We start from the raw sequence: 22,639 nt of genomic DNA, 5'->3' as shown, positions 1-22,639 counted from the left end.
CCTGACTGGCAGGTTATGTCCTCAGAGACAAGTTGCAAATGGCCATCCGTTACTCTGCCTTCAGGCTGTATAGTAAACTCTGAGTAATGAATATGAACGGGTTCAGAGAGAGGTAAGTAGAGGCATTCCCAGCTTTAGGATATGCCAGGTCCAAGACAGGAGAACTCAGAGATAGTCAGAGCTAGACCATGTGTGTCAGGAGCAGCACCTGGCACCAATTCCAATGGTATGCAAACAAAATTAAACCTTGAAGAACTATAACCTGGACCTGGCCACATCTTCAGTGGGGCAACTTCTTTGTCCCACAGCGGGCCCGGTCATAGCAAGCCCATCCAGGAGGTGGCCAGCGGGCTCTGTGCTCTGATTGCCCAGCCTCCTGGCCCCCGACAGCATGCACGGTCTTGGCCCTGGGGAGAAACACAATGGCATAGAGGAGATCCAGTGCAGTGTAGACCARACCGCCTTTGAGGAGAAAGACTGTGCTATGTGTTCCTCTGCTACACCACAGTATGCTTGCAAGTATCTGGCACAACGCTGTTTGCCCTTGTTGTGTAGGGCACAACTCTGGGGGCACGACCGCAACCCGTTGGCTGCTCAGCCCTCACTCCCTCTGAGGAACAGCATCAAAGCGAGCACCAAAAGAGAGCTCTGAACACTACCGCAGTATCAAGTAGACTAAATCCAGCAAATACAATAAAATATGAATTTCCCACAACACCTTTTTTCCTCAAATTGAAGGACACACTGCTGCCTGTACGGCAAGAGGTAGGGAAATGGGGCGCAGAATGGGCAGAAATCCAGACTTGCTAACAGCCCCCGTTGACTTGAGGGACGAGGCTGATACCGCAGGAATATAAAGCAGAAATCAATGACAACTTCAATAACAGATGAAGTCCACTTGGGGCAAGTTCATCTACCGTAAATCCAAACATCATGGAATGGATTTGGATTATAAAAATCCCCAAAGGGCAGTGAACTGGAATGCTTTTCTGTTTGGACCTGTTCCCTGAGATTCTGCCACAAAGAACAGGCACAAGAGGAAGATGCTGCTGAGTGTGGAAAAGACTGAAGAACCCCTTTAAACCAGTAATGTCCTGTGCTGCCATGCTTTCCTCTGGAGTGAGGCTGTAACTGGACAGGATGTGCAATAGACTGTCTTATAGAAAATAAGAACCACCTAAATTTGGAGCAAATTTCAATTCAGACCAAATCTGTGTCAATTTTCTTTCACTTTTTATTTTCTCACAGATCTGTGCCCTTTCTGTTGTTTGTGGACTTAGGGCCATTTCAGAGTCCCATGAGATACAACAACTACCCATGAGTTCAACTCCTGTGAGTTCAACAACTACTATTTAGGCAATAGTGGTATGCTCAGCAGAAAGCCTGTTCGATTTACTGCCTCCCTGGAATAGCTAGTTTAAATAATACCGGTGAAAATTAGCTATTCCTGAAGCAGATGATACTTCTGTTTATCACATTATGTTGCAGACAAATTATATCATGCAGCTGCTCTGTGCATATGTTCCTACTACAGTTTTAAGGGGGATACTGTGATCACTATGCAGTGGGAACTTCTGCTATAATAAAAACATGTGTGGGATGATGCTGGAGAAATTCCCTCCCCTGCAGTTTTTACACTGTAGATGCCGTTTTTCTGCACTCTTAGTCCCTGCCACCCTTTTAATTCTCTTTCCCCTTTCTAAAAATATTTTCCTTCTGAAATAAGAAACATGCTTGGTTATGGAGAACAGAGTTTGCAAGAGGTATAGGAAAGGGGCAGCTCTGAAGGAGTTTTCCAGAGGTCACGGATGATATAAGAGCATGTGGGTCACTGTAAGAAATATGACTGCAACCACTGGTGGAAAGACCTGAGCCTGGTTATAGCCAGTGAAGAAGAGAGGAGTTGAGTGGGGAGTTTTAAGTGCTGTGCTTAAGGTCTAAGCTTTAGAGGTTATTGAACCTGCACATATTTAGGTTTTGGTTTTGTGGCAGATTTCACTAAAGCCCCATGTTGCTGTGCTGTCTTGTTAGGTCTCATGTGGCTGCTTTTCCCAGGCAGATTTCAAAGTCCTTTAGATAATTAAGATGTCGTTAATACCAAAATAAAAAATAACACCAAAGGAAAGCATTAGTAGCCCTGGCATAGATGAAGCACACTGTGAGGAAGTGGCTTGCCCAAAGTCGCTGCAGCTCAGTGAAAAAGCCAGGAAACAGAAATCTTTTGATTCCTGGCCAGTCCTACACTCCGGATCACGTTGCCTCCTCCTTGGTAGTGAGATGCAAATGCTGGATTTAGCCACAACTACCGTACGGGACTAGAAGCAGCAAACTGCCTTGCTGGCTTCCAGCGTAGCTGCCAGGTCTCCGACCCAAACAGGCACCCTGGTGCCATGCTGGGAGCCTCACGTAGCCTAGACCTACTGACAAAAATGATGTAGGATCTCAGAGAGTGTGCAGGAAGGGCTGATGCTAAGCCTGTAGGATAACTCGTATTGGTTTTAGCATTGCTGCAGAGGAAGAATGGTATTTCGGTTCAGAGCCCTACATGCTTATGAAAGGAGGAGGATGCAGGCAGCAGAGGAGTCAGAGGAATGTCAAAAAGGTAGAGAGGGAAAGTCTGTGCTCTGGACAACTGGCAGGCTGAGGGCCAGGTCTGCTGGCCTTAATCCTATTAGGTTGTTGGTGAAGATGATGGGATCAGCCAGAATTGAGGTATGACCTGTAAAAGGAGCAAAACATGGTTTCAGCTGCCAAGGTTTTTTGGAGGAGAACGGGGTTGGCGAGTGCAGAGGGAGAGAGTCTGTTCTCTACAGAATGATCTGGGGAAGCAGTAGCATTTCAAGGCCTTGTGGAAAAAAGGCTTTTAAGGAGATTACATCATAGCTAGTTTCTGTGTTAGAGCTCCACTCTGGCATTTATCTTTACAATGGATGCTCACGTCAGCTGCTGCCCTCTGATCTTACTGGGTCACATGTTTTCTAACAAGCAGTCTCCCAATGAGACACTGTTTAGCCATCTGATTCTCCCTCAGCAAAAGGGCAGAATTGTCTTTATCCTGATTAAATCACACACTATTGGTTTCTGTCCCAAGCAAATTAGAATTGAAGTCCACGGCTTGCAAGCCAGCCTCCTCCTTGCAAAATTGCAGTCACTCTGGAAAGCCTCACGGGCACTATTGCATTTCCCCACTCTGCACAACCTGAGTCAGTGCCAGACTGTGCAGCACAGAGGGGAATGAACCCCCCTGCTACTCCTAGCCCTGCCTTGCTGTGCAATCAGTCATTCAGCAAATGTTGCCATACGTGGTGGCCTGCTTTTCAAAATGCTGAAAACCCAGCAGCTTCCTAGGAGTCAATCAGATTAGTGGGTATCTAGTGCCTCTAAAAAACAGGTCACAAATGCCTGAAAATTTGCTTTTAAATTAGTATTCAGGAATTTATTTTAAAAGGTGACCTGATTTTCAGAGGTTCTGAGCACTCAGAAAGTCAGAATGTTTTAACTTGGGTGCTTGGATACAGATATAGAAGCTTAACTTTAATCTTCTGAGTTTTATGATACAGACTTTAACCTCTCTTTACTTAGGCAGAGTGTCACTGTGGGTAAAGGACAGAAATTCCTCTAAGAGCAGTGGGTTCCAGGCTCAGTCCTCCCCCTTGTTCCTTTGGTCGTTTTGAAAAGGTTTTCATCCTCTGCCTCTGCTCCTCCTTTAGAATGGGGACTGTAGTCCCAGCTTTCAAATGGTTGCATGGTTTAGGGATAAAAAGTGCAACATAAGGCTGCATGTTATCACTATTGTTATTCCTTATCTACTTCTGTAATAGGGTAAATAGTTCTCACCTTATAATGTATTTCATCGATATTTCTACTACAGCTAGCTGCATTTCCTTGACTTTCCCCATCAACTACCTATTCAAGCAAGCACAACAGCTAGGCAACGGTCTAAGACAGAACAACAATAACACAGTAGTGACCTRAGGACAGTAATTCTTAGTTCTTTTGAACAGTAGGACCACTGAGAGACAGACATGTGCCAGCACAGTACCATCCACTTCATTGCGCAAATACACAGTCTGACACTTCAGTGGCAAGCGGTGCACTCAGAGAGCATGGGCCATTCTTCAGAATGGAAAATCAGTGCACAGGATTATCCTACCGTCCTGGCACACTGGGGGACCCAGGCACAGTACCGCAGTGGAGAAAAGAGACCTGGAAACACCAAAACTTCGTGCTAGGTCTGCCTTTGCCATTTTGGTGCTTTGCTACCTGAAAACATATTAGCATATTGCCACATCAGTATTCAACAAATACACACACGCGCACACACGCAAACACACATACATATAATTATGTGTATATGACTCTCCCCCATTCTCTTTTTGGTGGCACAGATTTCCTAGACATGGTCTAAAAATGGGTAAGATACACAGAAGGGAATGAAGTCCCAATACTTTTTCGGGATAAATTTAACACTTGTAATAGGTGTCAAACTGACAGCCTTGCAAACTGAGCAGATACTGCCGATTTTCCCCAGTTCCCTGTTAATGTCCCAAGTACACCTGAGAGGCGATGGCTTTTGTGAGCAGGCTGGTCAGTCTCCCTGCCATGTGAAGTCCTGGCTTCCACGCTGTGTCTCTTAACAGGGTTAAAAAAACAGAGCTGTCAGTTTTAGTGTTTTCTGTGCAGGCCCCCTGCCCACTGGGACTTGCAGCAAAAGCTGCAGAGCCCAATACATGCAGAAGCAATTTCAGCACATGCAGTGACTTTTTAGGAGGAGGCTCACTGCTACAAATCAAATATGTAGGACCTTTTTCAAGCTTTCAAACTTTGTGGGAAAGGGGCTACCCTTCTTTGCAGGCTTACAGCACCGGGCCCAGTGGCATTTAACATAAGACAATAGTAGGGACTAGTGGAAGCAGCAAGGGTTCATCTCCAAACTGGAACTCACTGGGGAAAGGAGGTGCATTTTCCTACAGAGCTTTCCTCTTCCACCACGCATCCAAGATTACCCCCAGATCTACCGCAGTAAAGTTTGTATGAAGGCAAACAAATGAGTCTTCTGGAATTTTTTTGCCTCCCCTAGTCAGCTAATTTTCTTTCAGGTGGTTTCAGAGGCTGTTTGGGGGCAGGGGGTGGCCTCATTGCCATCCCTGAGACAGACTCCTGCATGGGGCGATACAGCCACAGAGAGCATGTCATGGAGGAGCGACTGGCCAGGGAGCAGAGTCCGGGGGAGAAAATTGACCTCTTCCTCCCTGCATCCTCTCAGCATGACTTGCAGGCCACCACCTCCCTCAGCACAGCAGCGAGCAAGCACTCAGTGAAAAGCATATAGAAATCTCTGTCCTCTCCAAAATACGCTGGAGTGGGCCATGTCTTAGGATGCCTGCTGGGATTTAAGTGGTTTGAATATCTCATTAAGCACCTAGATGCATTTTTAGGTGCTCAAAAGCCCTTAAAAAGCCAGCTCTTACTTTTACTGAGCCTCAGGCACTCTTGCATAAAATCGGTGCCCCGCCAGGCACTGTGAAGGCAAGTACAGTTGAGCCTGAGAGCTCTTCAGATATTACTGTGGTGACACCCGTATGGACACTTTGAGTAAACGCAGTGATAGCCCTTCCAGGCTTTTAATCCCCAACTGGTGATACACGTTCCTTTGTCAGGAGTTTGGTGACGTTGAAACATCCTTGACAGAGGAGAAAAAAGGAACGACATAGCTATATTTTGTACCTACTCCTTACGGTGATGGCATGGCCATGGCTCTGCCCCTTTCTCCCAGCAGGGTGCATGCCTTCTCCTCCTTCTCGCTGCCCACCCATGCAGCCTGCTCTGCAGCGCCCAGGGCAACACGAAACAGCTGGTCTGTTCTGCAGCAATTACTGTTCACTTTCAAGTCTAATAATAATGATAATAATAATCCTTAGTACTTGCCGTCCACTAGTCTCAAAGCTAAAGTTTACAGAGGTGGACAACTAACTCTATTTCATACATGATAATACTGAGTCACTGACAGGTTAGCTGACTTTCTTGGGATGTCCCAACAGGTTGGTGGCAGGGAGAGAAGCAGCACCCTGGGCTTTCTTGTTGCCATCCCCTGCAGAGTGGGCAAGACATCTCCTTTGCAGGAGTCACAGTAGGTCACAGTGAAGTCTTCTGAAAGCTTATTTGTCTCTCAGCTCTTGCAGTTAATAGTCCTTCAAAGGAGGGATGACATAGGCTGAAATTCAAACAGCTGAAATGCAATTTTGGAAGTCTAAGCTGCTACACTGATGACCAGACTTTTGCCAGTGAATGATTAATGAGCTACCTCAGGGCTGGCAGATTTAATTCCACAGAAAGATGGCAGATCTGCAAAACTTCTTCAGGCTGAGCAATATGCACGAGTGGTTCCCCAGAACTGACCACTGGGGCTATGAAATGTGAATAAAATTCAATGCTACTTTTACACTTAAGATATTACCTCTTAGATACTTAGCAGCTTTTTAAAGAGCTTGGGAACCTCCAGATAAAAGCAAAGATTAGACAAGCCTCACAGCTTGGAGCTGAAACTTCCTCAAAATTAGTGCCTTCAGGGAATGCAGATATAAAACCAGATTCAGCCAATTGGAGACTGATTTTCCCAACACAGACAGGGAATGCTTGGAAATACTGGGAGTATTTTCCTAATGTGTTTGTAGCAGCAAGTACAAGGCACTGGTTTGTGTCCATCTCTGAAAAATTAATGGTTTATGTGTTGGGCATTCAGACACTATGTGGAGAGGGTGAGTATAATTAGACATATACATTAGATTGAAGACCTCAGATGAATTTAAAGAATTTATTCTACAAAAAAAGTCATCTAGACAAGAACTAACAATCTGTACCTGAATGTATGTCTGAGTTTTAGGGAGCAACCAGTTGACTATGTAACAATACTTCTGTTAGTGTACAGCATCTATATAAACATAATCCTTCTGTTTGATATTGGTTAGTTTATTCTTTGAATCACTTCAACGGCTTGGTTCTTGCTGGAAGTAAGGGCTATATCTATCATTTCAAAAATGTCCCTAAGGAGACCAATCAATAATTCCCATGTTTAGTGAACTTGAGTTCCTTTTCCAAATTGTATTCAGGTTCCACTTAAAGTCATTTTTGTACACTTTATTTAAGGAAAATATAACTAAAATTGATGACCTGCCTAGGATAAAATGGAACTGAAATGTAAAATCCTTTCCAAACCAGGGGTAAATTTAATCCTAATAAAATAAAATTCCATTTATCAACTGATAGATTCTCATGCAGTGTCTATAAAAGACAGAATACTTGCATCATGTTAACAGAACAAGTCATTTCAGCATGCCAAATGCCCAATAGAAAGCCCTTGTTCTCCACTTAGAGTACATTTGTAACTCTCTGAAAGCTAAAAGACAGGGCAGAACCTATCTTGCAGTAGCAAAGACAAACAAATCAGGTGGCTATTCGCATCTTCCTCAGGCTTTACGCAGAAGTCTGAACCTGCAAAGGTATGTGAGCTTTTGCAGAGATGCTGCTCGCGCTCACTCCCTACAGGAGCCTGCAACACTCGACAGCCAGAACGGTGGAATCAAGCCCAGTACAGCTGAGACAGAGCACCTGCAGCTTGATGGGTCAAACTAAGAGTTAAACCAAACCTTCCCTTTGCTCCACTGAGAGTCATGGGATAAGATTATACATTGCTTCCAAATGGATAGAAAAAAGTCCAGTGATGATTCATTAGCATTTACTCCACTAGCCTCCTGGTAAAAGTCCAGTTTAATAGCAGCATTTGACAAGGAACAGATGATGTGTAAAATATTTCTAACCAATGAACTGATGAAATACCAGATCCATTTAAAAGATAATCTTCAAAAATGTAAAGCAATTCACTTTAATAACAATTAGGTATTCATGATTTGCTAGTATATATATGTAGTTATAATGTGATATAATTTACTAGTGGAAATGTTAAATTAACTCTCATAATTACTAATGATCATTTTTGCCAGTAGTATCAGTTGTTAACATATGTTTATATTATATTAATGGACACTATGTATTCACTTTAGGATAACATCCCAAGTGTCCAAATTGCTACTTTCTTGATCTGCTATACACTGACTTAAAAATTACCCATAAGTTGCAATTATACAGGCACTGCAACACCTTTTTGCTGTGTTTATAACTAAGACAATGCACAAAACTATTACAAGAATATACATTTCTATGAGCTGTTTTACCAAGGCCAGCTCCTTAGTTTTTGCTGCTAGGATAGCCTGTGCCAATTAAGAGTCTTCTACTGGCTTGTCAAGATGAGGCACAACTCATTTCTGCCATGGGCAGGGCAACCTAAGAATTACTTGTAAATCAGCAGCCTGTGACTCATCAGTAACTTCAGTGAAGATTTGTATCTTCTTAATCAGTGAAACGATAGTCATGTACAAATGGACTGCCATCCATGCAGGGAATTAATGTCCTAGCTTAGCCAAATCCCTTTGCTAAAAAAATAAATCAAGCTGTTGGAGTACACATCTCAAAGCCAAAAGGACTGTTCCACTGCAGAATCAGTTTAATATCTAATGCTTCTTGTTTCAAAATTAGACAATACTTTTAATCTATAGAACTCCCACTGCAATGCAAAATCTGGCCTGAGGCTCTTACTTTTAAATACTTGAAAAAGTATGAATGGGTGCATTTTCAAGAGACTGGATTTTTCCATATTATGGATTTATTACTGCATGAAAGATTCAAAACAAACCTGCAGGGTCCCAGATAGGGGGAAGATTCATCACTTGCCTAAACAGAAAATAGTCTTGACAAAACATTTCAGAATTTACTGTGTTGAGAAACTCTGAACTAGGAAAGAAATGGGCACTGGGATTGACAGCTGGATCTAACCAATGTTTTACAAAGATAGACAGTTTACAACAGCCTGATATGAGGAGATGTTATGTACACGATTCATAGAAGAATTGTGGCATGAAAAATGAACCCTGACCAGTCTTACCTGCTTTCTATTCACTAATCCAGTCTCTAGACTTACTATAACATCTGCAATGTCCAAACTATTTCAAACTTCATTTTTGATTGCAGCTTAAGAAATCTCACTCTAAATATTTTTCTCATTTTGACTAGGAGGTAAGGACTTGCAACTTTTATTCCTACACCAAAAATAACTGAGCTACATTTAAAAATRTTAGGATTTTGAAGGATTTATGTCTTTAATGATGAAAACACAGGTGCCTGCAGTGTTGGGCAGGGAATCTTGTCATTGCATTTAYGACTTAGGTGTGTGAATTTTGCCTAAATCCCATACGGGATGCTTAACGATCTGGTTCACTGTGCTGAGGGAGACAGTAGTGTCTGTGATGTGAAAACAACATGACAGGGACCTAGACTAGCATCTGCATGTGCCATTACCCGTGACTCCAGGTTCTTGGGTTGAATTTCAATTTAGATTTAAAAGCCTTGATTTCCTGCTGCCAGTTCTTGGAGTCACAATTCCCAGTAAAATGCAAGTGTATCTGGGAGAAGTCAAGAAGTTAATTTTGATTTTACTTTGTAATTTATAAACAATACTCTCACACAAGACTGTAATTCACAGTATAACAGCTGTGTTACCAAAACTGAAAGGATTTCCCAATTTCAGCATTCTGCTTGCATTTAAAAATCACTGTCTAGACCAGACTTGTGCTAAAACAATATTGTCTCACATTAACTGTCATTACCATAAATTTCTTGACGTAGGAGTTTATGTGCTCCCCCTCCCCTTCTGGTGCTACTGTAATTCTCTTCTGTTACTACTCAGTTTTAGTAGGAGCTATGTTGTATGAAGTATGGAGGAAAATGTCTTCCCCCATTATAAAACACAAACAGCCCTCCTGCATTTGCTTCTGATTCCTCTGGGCTTCAGCGTTTTGGAGAAGTCAATCCAAGACTCCTCATGTGTGCCCAGATATCTCAAAACTACTTACAACTGCTGCCGCCAGCAGAATGAGGGTCAGTAAGGGCTGGTACTACCAACAAAGCACTTAAGGGCACAGTCACATTTTCAGCAGCTGTTTAGATAGGTGTAAACCACCCACRAGATGAAAAGCCTCCCCAAAGGAAAACTTAAAGCCAAAGCTGTCTGGAAAACATGGCCCATATTGCAGGAGCTACACCAGGCTGCCCTCAACAAATTCTTTGGCTTGTCATGTTTGAAGACGTGGTGTCCTCCAGGAAGATTTCAATTCAGTTTTGCAAACACAACCTCCTTTCAACTCCTGGAGGACAATCATAGGCTTCTGCCAAGGCCCAAGGTCCTCTAGAGTAGCACACCAGTGTCTGTACTTGTGCAGTGCACAAGGTGATGTGGTGAGTGCCAGGCTTGCCCTCAGCTCTCCTGCTTGATTGGTCATTCAGAGGCAGATTTCAGTGATGGCTCCAGCTCACCTCTGGATCCATGATGGGTCACCATACCCATTCTGCCACCGGGAGTTAGGTGACAGAAAACCTAAGGAGAAGCCCTTTCTTATTCTTTTATGTACCAGTTCCTTGAGGTTTTTATTTCTATGACAAATTCCCATGGTGAAAGGCTATACTGTTAATGGTCAACAAGCCAAATTTGAAAATTTTAGTTGCATTAAAACCTCCTCAAACTTTAAGAAGTTTCACTGTTACCATACTTCAGACTCTTGCCTGCATACAGACATTGTGACCATCTGTCCTGATAGATCCAAATGTCCCTAGCCTTCCTACAGACACTGAAGGAACCTTGCTAGCTTTCTGAAATTAAGCTGTACATTTGTGCTGATAAAGTTGCCAAAAAAGTTGCTCCCTTCCTGCAGTTGATCATTTTTGTTTTGGCATTTTCACTAGCCCAAATCATTAGTTAATTAGATGCATTATCTACAAAGATAAAGGAAAAGATTTGACCTTGAAAAACAAAATAGTACAATTACAGCCTGGAGATTAGAGTCCTCTGGAGTGACGTCATTTGTTTTGGCTTTGCACTGACTTGATTTTATTATTATCTCAACTGAGAGCTCAGGGCAAACTTTCTCTGAGTTCAGGAGCTGTAAAGAGCTAACTGTTTATATATATGTGCAAGTATCCAATGAATCAAAGGCAGGTTCACATATTCGGACTCAGCTGTACTATATTACAAGCTTATAATGACCTGAGATAAACACTTTTAAAAAAGTTTCTCCCTCCAAATTTCAACGGCACCAATGTTTGACTGGACATGTTCATCATCCAGACAGAGGTGATGATGTGGACTCCCCACCCCTTGCAGGAGTTGGGTAGAGCAGAGATGGCAAATGTTGCCAACCAGCAAGTGAGGAGTTCATGCTGAATGTCCTTTCCCTGCCTTGTGCCATCTTAAGAAAGTCAGTTCTGGACTGTTTTTTCCTCAAACTTTATACAGGATAAAACTGACACTGACTGCACTAAGTATTTGCTTCTACTTGGACTTCTGGCTTTAATCCTTTCCCATTTCGAAAGCCTAACTTCTACTTCCAGAGCCTCAAATGAAGTCCAGTCTTCTTTGCAGTGCCCATGGAGAATTCTGCATGCTCACAAAGTGTTTAAGGGTTGACAACAGCAGTATTTTAGATTTTGAAGGGTCAACATCATCTGAACTAGCTTAATCTCTTGGATCTGTGAAACAGCACTAGAAACACTGTCTAAACATGTACTCCATTCACCTTGCCTTAGTCTTGGCTGAAATCCAAAGACAAGGAGGAAAGCAGATGTAGGGAAAAAGAAACAGTTAATTGAAGGCCACATTCTGAGCATCTCTAGGTCTTTGAGGTCGTTACAGCCATGTCTAGGGAATATGTTGAATTTCACTGGAAGTTTATACTTTATTTGCTACTAGCATCTAAGTTTAGCTGACCCCTCAGAGTCTCATGAGCTTTCCTGTCACTACATCAACTGCATCAACCAGCAGTTTTCTAGGCGTAGGTTAAAGAGCAGGCCGCCACTTGTATAAGGACAGTTGCAGCAGAAACATTAACACACCCCCCGACCATCTGGAGGAATTGTAGCTGGCTCAGGCAGCATGTCTCCTGATGGTCCCAATCAGGTTGTCACACAGTCACCAACTCCCCAGTTACTTCTTTTACCAGTTGGAACCCCTAGCCTTGAAGGCCCTTAGTAAGGTACAGACCTGTACTGAATGAGACAACATTACTGCACTGGAACGCTAATCAACTGCACCTGGAATGAAGCTCAGATAATTCCAGCTGAAACATTCCTGGTGAGGATCCAGGTGTTCCCAATTTACAGAAGGACACAAGGCTGAACTCAAACCTAACAATATTTAGAGAACCATCACCCAAATGGATCAGCTTCACTGTTCCTAACCTTCACCTAGATTCCAAAAAGAAGATGGATTTACTGGGACACATCAGGACACTTAGCACTGAGGATGCAGGGGTGCTGTGCCATCCCACATGAGATAGCTTTGGTGGTGTGTTTGTGCAGTTCCCATAGCCAGTGCAGGGCAATGGGTCCTGGCTGGGCTGCTGCCAGGCTGTGTGGAATCATCTGATGATCAATGTGGAGCGGATGCAGCGAAGGCAAGAATGTGGGTTGGGAAGGGACACTGGAAACATCAGCATTATGTGTGAAGGCATTATAAACATGGGAAAAGGAGGCCTGGGATCATGGTTGAAGAAGGAGAACAAAAACAGTTTGTGTTTTCTTTCTTGAGGCCTGGAGTCTGGGTGGCAGAGGGATTCCCTGAATTCACCAGCCTATAATTTTGTTACACATATTTGGAAATATGTGGGTTAAATGATCTACTTTCATTTCCCATATTCATGTTGTTGAATGAATGATACGTCTCCTCAGGGTACACTGAGACACTTCCAAGGACTGGAAAGTTGGTGTTTCCTCCTACCCTTCATTTATTTGAACTGACTGCTGAGTTCTGTGTGATCCTATTCATTTTCTATGGAGGAAATTAGCTAATCATCCATCAGAGTAAACACTATATTTACCAGTAATTGTACTTTAATTCTGGAATTCTTAATATTTAACAGATTTATACAAAATTTATCTGGAGGAAGCAGAGGTGAAGATTTGTCACTGGATCTACCTGTTGATACTGAAATGTCTAAAGAGATATGAAATGCAGTGTAAATGCCCCTGAAAGTCCTCACAGTCCCCTTAAGCACAATAAAGGCCATTTGGAGATTGATTCAGTTGCTCATATACAGTTATTTAGTGCCATTCCATACATCCCGGTGGGATCTGCAATACATTCGGTTGGGATTGGGGACACTAAGAGCATCCTGTGCTTTTCCAAAGCAGCAGCTGAAGACCAGACAGGACATATCAAAGGGCACTAGATGGGTTCATTTAGCAGATAATTGGGCTGTCAGTGTCTGCAGTGACTGGATGGACTGGAATTTTATATCTTTTGGCTTTCACCATTAGGTGTAAGCCACAATAGTGTTTTAAAAGGAAGTAGAGATGATCTAACCACCAGCAGCTATCAGTTTGAATGGAAAAAGAGCTTTTAAGGACTGTGCTTAGCAGGCTGAAGACTTTTTGTGGCTGACAAAGATCTCTGAGAGCAATGCCAGCATCTTTTCAAAGTGCCTCATGGTGCAGACACTGTGCCTTGTAAAGGCAAAAAACTTGCAGATACCTGGGCTGCTGCTTTTCACTGAGGTCTTTCCAGTACTTAACTTTAATCGCTTAAAAAGTGCAAAGTGCAAGTCTAGCATCAACTACTTAATAATAGCTTGACCTGTCCCTTTACTGTGCTCTCCCCCGAACACTGTTTAAAAGCAATGTCCATAACATCAATATTTGACAAGGAGGCTTGTTCATTCTCACAAGGAAAGGGATTGCTGTACACATGGGTTAAATCACTGTGCCTAGACAGCTGATAATAATGAAAGCATCTTTCAAGATGAGGCACTTGATTGCTACTTTAAAGCTTACTGGTGAAAGGAATGTGTAATCTCTTTTTTTATTGCATTTGAAATGAAATAGCTTGTTTAAATATTAGTCATCTGGATTTATATAGCTCATTTTTAGAACTGGGTTAGCACCTGGCAATCGAGCCTGAGTAAGCATCGGGCTACCCCAGTCGTAGGCCCTAGACTCACAATTTGATTTCTCTTTCCTCCTTTGCAACATGTGACAGACTTTTTCAAATATAATTTCCTTCCCACTTCACAGTAGACACATCAGTACACTCACACCAGCTGCCTGACGGCAGACAGAAAGCCTCCTGYGGCCTGGCAAGGGGAAAGCAGCACTGCAGCCACTTTTCTCCTGCCTTTGCAGGTCAGCAGCAGGGCTTGTCCCAGTGCTAACACTGCTCTGCCGCTTCTGCTGTGAGCAAGAGCAGTTCCCTCAGACACAACAGGGTAGCCCAGGTGCAAGAAAACAGAGTTGCAATGTATTTCATTTTCTGAATATTAGAGGAAGGTGAAGGGAATTTTCAATATTACTGTCCATAATATTTTCCTGAGTGTTGAAGGAGATGTTTCTGCTGTTAAAAACCTTGATCTCTGCTTTTTCAGCTGTCATTGTAGTTCCTTTCCCAAGTGTTTCCAACCACTGTTTTTTCTGCCTTTGTCTTAAACTCCTGTAGCGTGGCACAAATACAAAGCGCACTCCTGGCAGAAGACACGCTGCAAAATTCTGCCTGGCCTCTGCCAGTCTCAAAACTCTGCAGAAACCTTCCTCATGTCTGCTGCACATCTGGGGATGGAGCTGATAAACAGCCAAATGATGCTACCTAATGATTTCATTTCTCCTGGGGGAAGTGCTGAGAAGGATAACAGATATACTTTGCAACAGTGTTCCCAGCAGAATTTATCTAAGCCAGGAGAAGAATTAATAGGCAGCCTTTTAGGGAAAGACAAATTTGCGGAAATATAAAAATGGTAAGGAGATTTCCTGAGAAACAGAACACCTGGGAACTAAAAGTATCTGAACAGAGTTTGGCTGTGCCCCGGCATCCAGCCAGTGCGCGTGCTGCTGGCGAGGCCGATTGCGCTGCTGAGGGGCTCTGCCTACGTGTCCACTGTCACAGCTATGCGAGGCGACTCTCCGCAGCCCAGAAAGGATTCATGCATCAGGATTCACGTAAATATTGACTGGAAGGAAACTCTGAAGATCAGCTAGTCCAGCCTTTGGCTCGGAGCAGCACGGTTGCCAGCACCAGATTGGGACAGCTGTGACTTTGTCTAGCTGTGTCTTGAAGCCCTCAAAGGGCAGAGACCCCGCAGCCTCTCCAGGCAGCCTTGCCTATGCTGCCCTCCCCTCCCCAGGGCAATTCGGCTTGGGCAAGTCAATAAGTACCCAGGGCAAGAGTGGAGCATGCAGAGGTAGCCAACAGGAAACAGGCTCAGGTTATGCCTGAACTGGTGCCTGATGTGGGGCTGCATAGCTGGAAGTTAGGAAGAACTGGGCAATCTGAATATGGCTAGGAGCACTGTTCCTTAGCTGATACATACACTAGTAAGAAAACTGCTCGCTTTCCATTGACTCTTAATATGTCCCTGAATTTTGTTACAGTTTTAAGCAAATTAAAACAGTGAACCTGACTGACCACTATAGTAAATCAGTATAGCTCCAGTGCCTTGAAGAGAGCCCAAACTGCAGGTTTGTCTAGGCAAAGTGTTTGACTTTTTGCCTACTTATAAATTAATTTGGCTTGGACCACATGGACATCCAAGCTGCATACCCTGCTAAACAGGAGGTTATGTAAATCAAGGGGAAGCATAGCACCATCTGTGTGGGTGAATGGGAGTGGAAAGAAAGCATTTCTGAGGGCTAGGACGTTACGGAATCATTTAAAGCCAAGTAATCATATATAATATAATGAAAGGAGGGAATTTCTCTGGCTTTCCTCCAACAGCCAAGCATTATTCATTGATCAGAAAACAGATTTCCATCTCTTCTGAGAACATTTCTTCCATTTGCTAAGTAGAAAATGACAAATGAGCTAACTGTGCCCTCTCCCACATTCTTTCTCCTTCCATCTGTCCAGGCATCCCCATCACTTCACCCTCCCTCAGCACACTGCAGCCATACCAGTGTCTACTTACTTGGGACCACTAGCAACCTCGGGGGTGGCGGAGGTGGAGGAGGCGGTGGTAACGGCGGAGGTGGTCTACACTGGCAAATTTGCTGGCAGCTCTCTGTGACTTTCTCTGCTACAGGCTTGGAACATGACTTCTGGGGCTCGCCCTGAGTGATCTGTGAAGAAACAAGTCATTGTGTGAGCAGCAGAACCAGGGAAAACTGATTTTCCATAAACACGTTTCTTGGACTTGCGTTCCTGAGTGGCACCTCTGACACCTGATGCAAACTGAGCTCACACCACAGCCTGTTCCTCAGCGAGGCCACTAAAAGTGTCTCTTCCCTACATGGTCTCTTTTTTTTTTTTCTTCTACTTAACACCATATCTTCAAGACTTCTTTCCCTCTGTCAAATCTGGTTGAAATTGGCCAGCTGGTTTCAGAGTTATTATGTGGTAGGGAGAAGGCGGGTACTGGCAGACAATATGATTACGTAAACCTTCTTTCCTTAGGAAACCCATCTAACAGTATGCATTATTCACAGGGTTGCTGCTGCAAGCCAAAGAGAGCTAATAAAGATTACAAGACATTTAGGGTTAGGATTACATTCATTTTCCTTATGGCAGAATGCAAAGCCAGACAAGATCTCTCCTCTGTATTGTCAGCCTGTCTTTGGTGTTCAGAGAGCATTTTGGTGAGTGTTTCAGTACCCACTAGGACAAGAGCCCACATTTTGCTCATCTGAGGACCATATAAATGATATGGTCAAAATGGAAATGCCACAGACTGTGACTTGTAACCTCTCTAGCGTGCAGTGTAGGTTAGTAATAAAGCTGAAGATGAGGCATTGAAAAACCCGAGAGTAGGTGTCACTGGGCACTGGACAATGATTTAGCCAGTACTGGTCATGACAAGCAGCATCTATTAACAGCATATTTTTCTTACCGTCAATAATATTTACATGACTAGGGATTTAAGGAATATTCAGTAACTGTAAGATTTCTAATCTTATGCTATGAAATAGAGTAAGCTGAAAAAGAAAAGGAAATTTGGTGAATGTTGCAGGAACTTCTAWCTGGTGTTAACTTCAGAGGTCTCTAAGCCAGCTCTTTCTGAATGAACTGAGACTCATACAGAAAATACAGGATACTATTTTAAGGATACAAAGCCTAAAAGATTAGGAAGCGCATTATCTAACAAGCATTTTGAATTTAGGATTAGGAGACCACCCGGGACAGACCCATGTCTGACTATAGCTAAGGGAATTCAAGCGAGCTAAGGGAATTCAACCGTTGTCTTGAACTGGGATAGTCTGCTGTATTTTGGTTTTAGGAGGGTTACTGTCCTAATAGTTTCTGTCTATCACATCTTTTTCTTTAATTAGCTCTTATCCCTAAGAAGACAAACTGGTTGTTCCAAAAAGGATGTGCTTACAGCAGCCTTTCTGACCTGTTTTAGGCAGGTCTCTTCCACCTCCCTGCCAATCCCCAAGGCTGCCCTTGGTCACCTTCTCCCCCTCCTTTCTTCTGCCCAACCTCTTTCCCCAGCATCTTTGGCCCCTTCCCCTGCCAGTCTTAAGCACRCAAAGTTCATCTCCTTTTTCCTTTCCCACCCCAACCTCCCAGCCTACAGTACAGCCAGTAAGCTTCTCCCTGTTGCACAACCCACAGCTTGGGACCAAGGGCACCATGCTGCTGCTTGGCTGTAGGAAAGTTGCACACATTCAATTCATGTATTTCTGGCCAGAAAGAGAGACATGGCTAATTAAAACAACATCACTGCATGAAGGACATGTTCACATGCATAGCCAGTTTCTAAATGCAGAAGGATGCATTACTCTGGTCCTGGGGAAATGGAAGTAGGGCTTTGTTGATTAACTATTTTAAGGAGGGAAGAAAGGAATGGAAAAGGCTACGCATAGCTGAGTTGGAAGAAAGGCTTGGCACAGCCCAAGTCAGAAGGCTCAGTTGTTTAAACAGCTTGTCAAAATCTATTACCAAACATAAAGAAAAACAAATTCAGCACAAGTGATTTCCAACTTTCCCCTTTACCATCAGGTAACAGTAAGAGGATGGTTAAAGACCATCCCAGACAGCTTCCCAGAACTTGCACAAACTCTCTGAATGCTTTAATGAATCAGAGTGACTTTGCTTTATAATCATTCATGGCTGGTAATAAATCTGTCTACTAAGTAGTTTTGTTTTGTTTTTTTTAAGTAAGTGATCACAATCAGCAGAATATCTTCCATACCATTTTAGCTCTTCCACCACTGTTAATGTAATATGTTATTGTGCTGATTCTTTCAGCAGGAGCCCTTCAGCTACAGTGCCAGCTCAGTGTGCTGGCAGTGACAGTCACCTGGGGTATCTCCTGGGTCAGACTAGTGCGATAACATTCACAGTCCTCACAGAGGAAGCAGGACAATATCTCTCCACTGGCCCCTGGAAGCTAATCAGGAAGCAACTACTAATGCCTAATTATCATCCCCTGCCTGGTGCTCCAGTCGTTGAATCCTACAGATCACTACAATCACTTGGGAGCCAGAGAAGTGGGAGAGAGCACAGACAGGGAAGAATAACATTGAACAGACTTGGAGCCAACTTCATCTGCAGACCAGAAGCAGCTTTGTGTATACATGTCTGAACACGGTGCTGGTAAGGAAAAGCTACATTGACTTATTGCTCTAACTTAATATCAACCAGGACCAAAATGCTTGGTCTGTCTTTTTTTAGAACTATTGACTGCTTTTAAATCCCTGGAGGCTCTCCTACCTTGGGCTGGTAATAGAATGTCCTCAAAAACTGGTGGATATTTTTCTCAATTACTTTACAGACAAGATTAACCCTATACATGCCCAGCCACTCTCTACTCATGCACTTTTTAAATATTATTTCTAAAAGAAGTTGTTTTGTCTCTCAATATCAGTCTGATCCTTTATCAAGATTCCCCATGCTAACTTTGAAATAGGAAAGAACTGACATTCAACAGAGTAGGCTTTGTCACCTATTTGTTTCCCTACTGTTGTCCCTCAGTAAAATGGTTGTTAGAAAATAGTGTAAGGAACGCAGGCATTACCTGGCCAAATGGTTGTCTTAGAGGATTAGTTTAAAAGAACAAAGATGTTGGAGATTAGCTGAAATCTGGCAGAAGAAGGAAAGACATGAATCGAGGTTGAGGGTCTTGAGGAGGAGAGAAATAGTCAAGGACTACAAGAAGATTAACTAATAAGATAGTAGCAAGTAGCAAGATAGAATTAAGAAAAAGAGAGAGGACATTTGGCTCATTTTCAAGAAAAAAAAATCCCACTGTTGATGCCTATTAGTCTTCTGAAAGGAAAGAAGGCTATTACTTGTGTCTTCTAAAGGTAAGCAGAACAAATCACTAGAAAATATGCTTTAGGGAACACTCGTGCTCTGGCAAAGGATGATGAAATAAATTACTCCATGTTTCTTTTCTACTGTCTGCAACTGAAGGTAAGCTGCCTCTACAGGAGATGGCAGGAGAAAAAAAGGCATGTTGACAGAGCCTAATCTTTCTTTGGACAATTCTGCTAATTAGAGTCCAGTCTCAAACTTTACTACTTGCTCATTTTGCCAGACATTAACACAGCCCCGGAATGGCTTCAGCAGCACTTTGCAGATAAGGATTAATCAAACACCCGCTGGGCTGCCCGTCAGTTCGAAGCCCTGAGATTGCCTCAGCAAGGCGTCATCTCTGGAGATCTATGGAAYAGGGCTTGTTCCCTAGTTGTTATTTCTGCGCTGCTCAGTCATTCTTCCAGTTGTTGGAAGTGCAGTTAACATCTGTCTCCTTGGCCTATCTAAAACTTGATTTTTTTGTTTGGCATGAGGCTTTCTTAACACATTCAGCAGTTTGCCAGATTGGACATACATGTTGCCTGGACTTAGAGGTGATGCATTTTTCTCCCCTCTGAAAGTAGGGAGAGAGTTGACGTTATGGATTTGTGCATTTGATGTGAACATGTTTTGTAAAAAGGGCAAATGTTTTTTAATATTCATGCAAATGCAAATCTGATCTGCAGATATCCAGGGAAAATCAAACAAAAAGTGATACTGTTGATTTCCTTTTGTATTCCTGCAGCTGAAGTTCATATCTATGACATATTTCTCTTTAATCCAAGATTTCCTGTAGAAACAGTGGTCCTTGTCCTGCTTGGCATAGAGTGGAAGAATAAACCTGCATGTGGTCAGAGCTGTTTAGGATTTCAGCGGAGTCCCATGGGGTTGCGGCAGTCCATGAACATGCTCTACAGTGCGGGACGGATCCAAGAGCTGGCAATAGAGGATTAATACAGTCCCCAGAGGGTGGCCCTCTTGTAACTTTCTGAATCAAGTAAAAGGAGGAAAGCTTGAAAAGAAAAGTGCAATTGACTGAAAAAGCACAGAGATCTCTGAAAGCCTGCTGATGTGGCAGGAGCTTTGTTCCTTGGAAGCAGTCTACACAGATGAGATCTCAACACTGCTGCTGAAATCCAGAATGGCTCTGCATAATTCACAGCAGAGTTAATCCGGATCCGTGTTTATGAAACCAGAAAAAATGTGATCCCACTACTTATCATGACACTTGCTGTTTGTTTTTAATTATGTCAAAAGCCTCAGATAGATAGAATTGTCTCTTCCTTCTTGTCATTGTGCTGGCTCCTTCACTAATAAAAAGATTGTGTGTTTTATTTTTAAATAAGATAAATGCTTCTCCTCTGATTAGTGTCTGACTGATTCTCTTAAGTGTCTCAAGGTAGGACCTGAGGAGGGAATGGAGGGATGTGGGTGGGAAGGCTGTTGCACATCTAAGCCATGGTATGGCACAATGGGTGAAGAGGAGCTGGGGGAAGAAGAGACATGAGAAAACATGATGGCTGCCATGGATGGAGCAGAGATGGGGGACCAACATGATGGGACATTAGTGGATTAGTTGAGGAAAGTATGGCTTGGAAGACTTTGAAGATAAGAGCAAAGATTATGACTCAACGTGGAAAAGAGGAGTCAAGGGAGGGATTTAATGATGAGGGAAATTTGGCCGCAGCAACAGGGAGGGCTGGTGTGCCTGTGAAGGTGTGCAGTGCTGGCAATCACTGCCAGAAAGCCTGGGCACGAAGAGGGTGACACCATCCCTACAGGGCCTGCAAAAGCAGGGAACTGTGTGGACAGAAAGAAATGGGCTGAGTTGAAAAACACTGCAGGAGAAAAGGCAGCAGGGATTCAATATGGGCTCGCTAAGATATGCCTGGACTACAGAGATTCATTAGCTGTGTTTAACCATGGCTGTATCTCACTGCAGACACTAGACTAGTCCAGACCTCTCCTTTCCATTTGTATATGCTGCTGGGATCCTTATATACATTCTAGCTGTGGAACAGGCTGGCAGAAAGCTTGAATATGAGGAGATTTATTGTTTGGCCTTACATAGAACAGTAGGGAACAACACAATTATAGATGAAGAATGAGGCAACAAAACTCCTAAATTATTGCAAGGAAAGGCTGGGCACCCTGGCTTTCACATTTTCCAGAGCCTCTTTCAGTTCTTATAAGTGTACTTATTTTTGAAAGATCAGCTTAGATCACCCGAGTAGTTTGCTGGAAAGATGTTTATGCAAGTTTTTTTTTTTTTTGACTGCTTGATTGACTGACTGATTACAGGGTAGAGGTTTCAAGAAGCATCTCTTTTTACACACTTGCATTTCCCTTAAAAATACACAGTTACAATTTTAACTCATACTTAGCTACCTGAATACTTGAGCAGGACAGCAGGAGGGTAGTGCTGGCATAGATTTTTATGACGGGGCATGGCTTAAAGGAAGTTGTTTTTGCTGTATTTCTGTTCATTTTAATCTGTAAGAAGCACAGATCCTCTCTGTCACTCATAACAAGAGACAAGATGCTAAAACAAACAACATCTCTGTTTAATCTTTTGGGAGTCACTAAGTTTGGAACAAGGAGTAAAAGACGTGGAGTCTCCCCTATGTTTTCGCCAAGCAAGAAACTGCAATTGTTCAGTTTTAAACAGCACTTGGCTAGCTCATATATCACTCCTCTGAAGACATATATTATAAATAAACTTTAAACTATCAAAGTGACACATTTGAGTTCAGCTTTGCCGCTGTTCTGATTCTCTGAACTGGATGGGCACTCTCCCTCTCAGCACAGTAATTTCTCTCAGTCCATCTGCATAAAGGTTGCTGGTCGTCCCACATTACAATCAAGGTCAAACCACATAACGGCACTGACAGAAAGCTGATTCAGCCTTTTCCCTAGAAAATCCTCAATTCACAATCAGCATCCGAAACCCACGGCAAAACATTAGCAAAATTAGACTTTCAGAGCTCGGCTCAGTGCATTGCTTGCTCTGTACATCTTGCCACCTACAGCAAATACACTTACAACCCTCTTGTCGTCAGCACGCTAAGGAAGTCCACTATTCTTAGCTCGGGGAGACCAAACCGAAAAGCAAGTTCTGCGGTCGCGGGGCTCGCATCCATGTGTTGATCGCTTAGGCGCCCAGCGCAGCGAGCGCAAACAACGCGAATCGCGCCCGCAGGATCGGCCGCTCCCCGCACCGGGGGGCCGCCCGCCTCACCGCCGCCGCGGGGGGAGGCC

The 22,639-nt window shown here is 43.3% G+C and overlaps 1 protein-coding gene across 1 annotated transcript in view; it reads right to left on the bottom strand.

Annotated features, from left to right (window-relative positions):
- The window catches only part of PRIMA1 (proline rich membrane anchor 1), a 68,381-nt gene that overhangs the window by 31,564 nt on the left and 14,178 nt on the right, over positions 1-22,639 (bottom strand). The window contains exon 2 of the mRNA XM_026079452.1: positions 16,053-16,203. Within this exon, the coding sequence (XP_025935237.1) occupies positions 16,053-16,203 (151 nt within the window). The remainder of the gene's footprint in view (positions 1-16,052; positions 16,204-22,639) is intronic.

This window comes from Apteryx rowi, unplaced genomic scaffold (genome assembly GCF_003343035.1).
Source record: "Apteryx rowi isolate R43461 unplaced genomic scaffold, aptRow1 scaffold_5, whole genome shotgun sequence".
Classification (NCBI taxonomy): Eukaryota; Metazoa; Chordata; class Aves; order Apterygiformes; family Apterygidae; genus Apteryx; species Apteryx rowi.
This window is presented reverse-complemented; position numbering and strand designations above follow the sequence as displayed.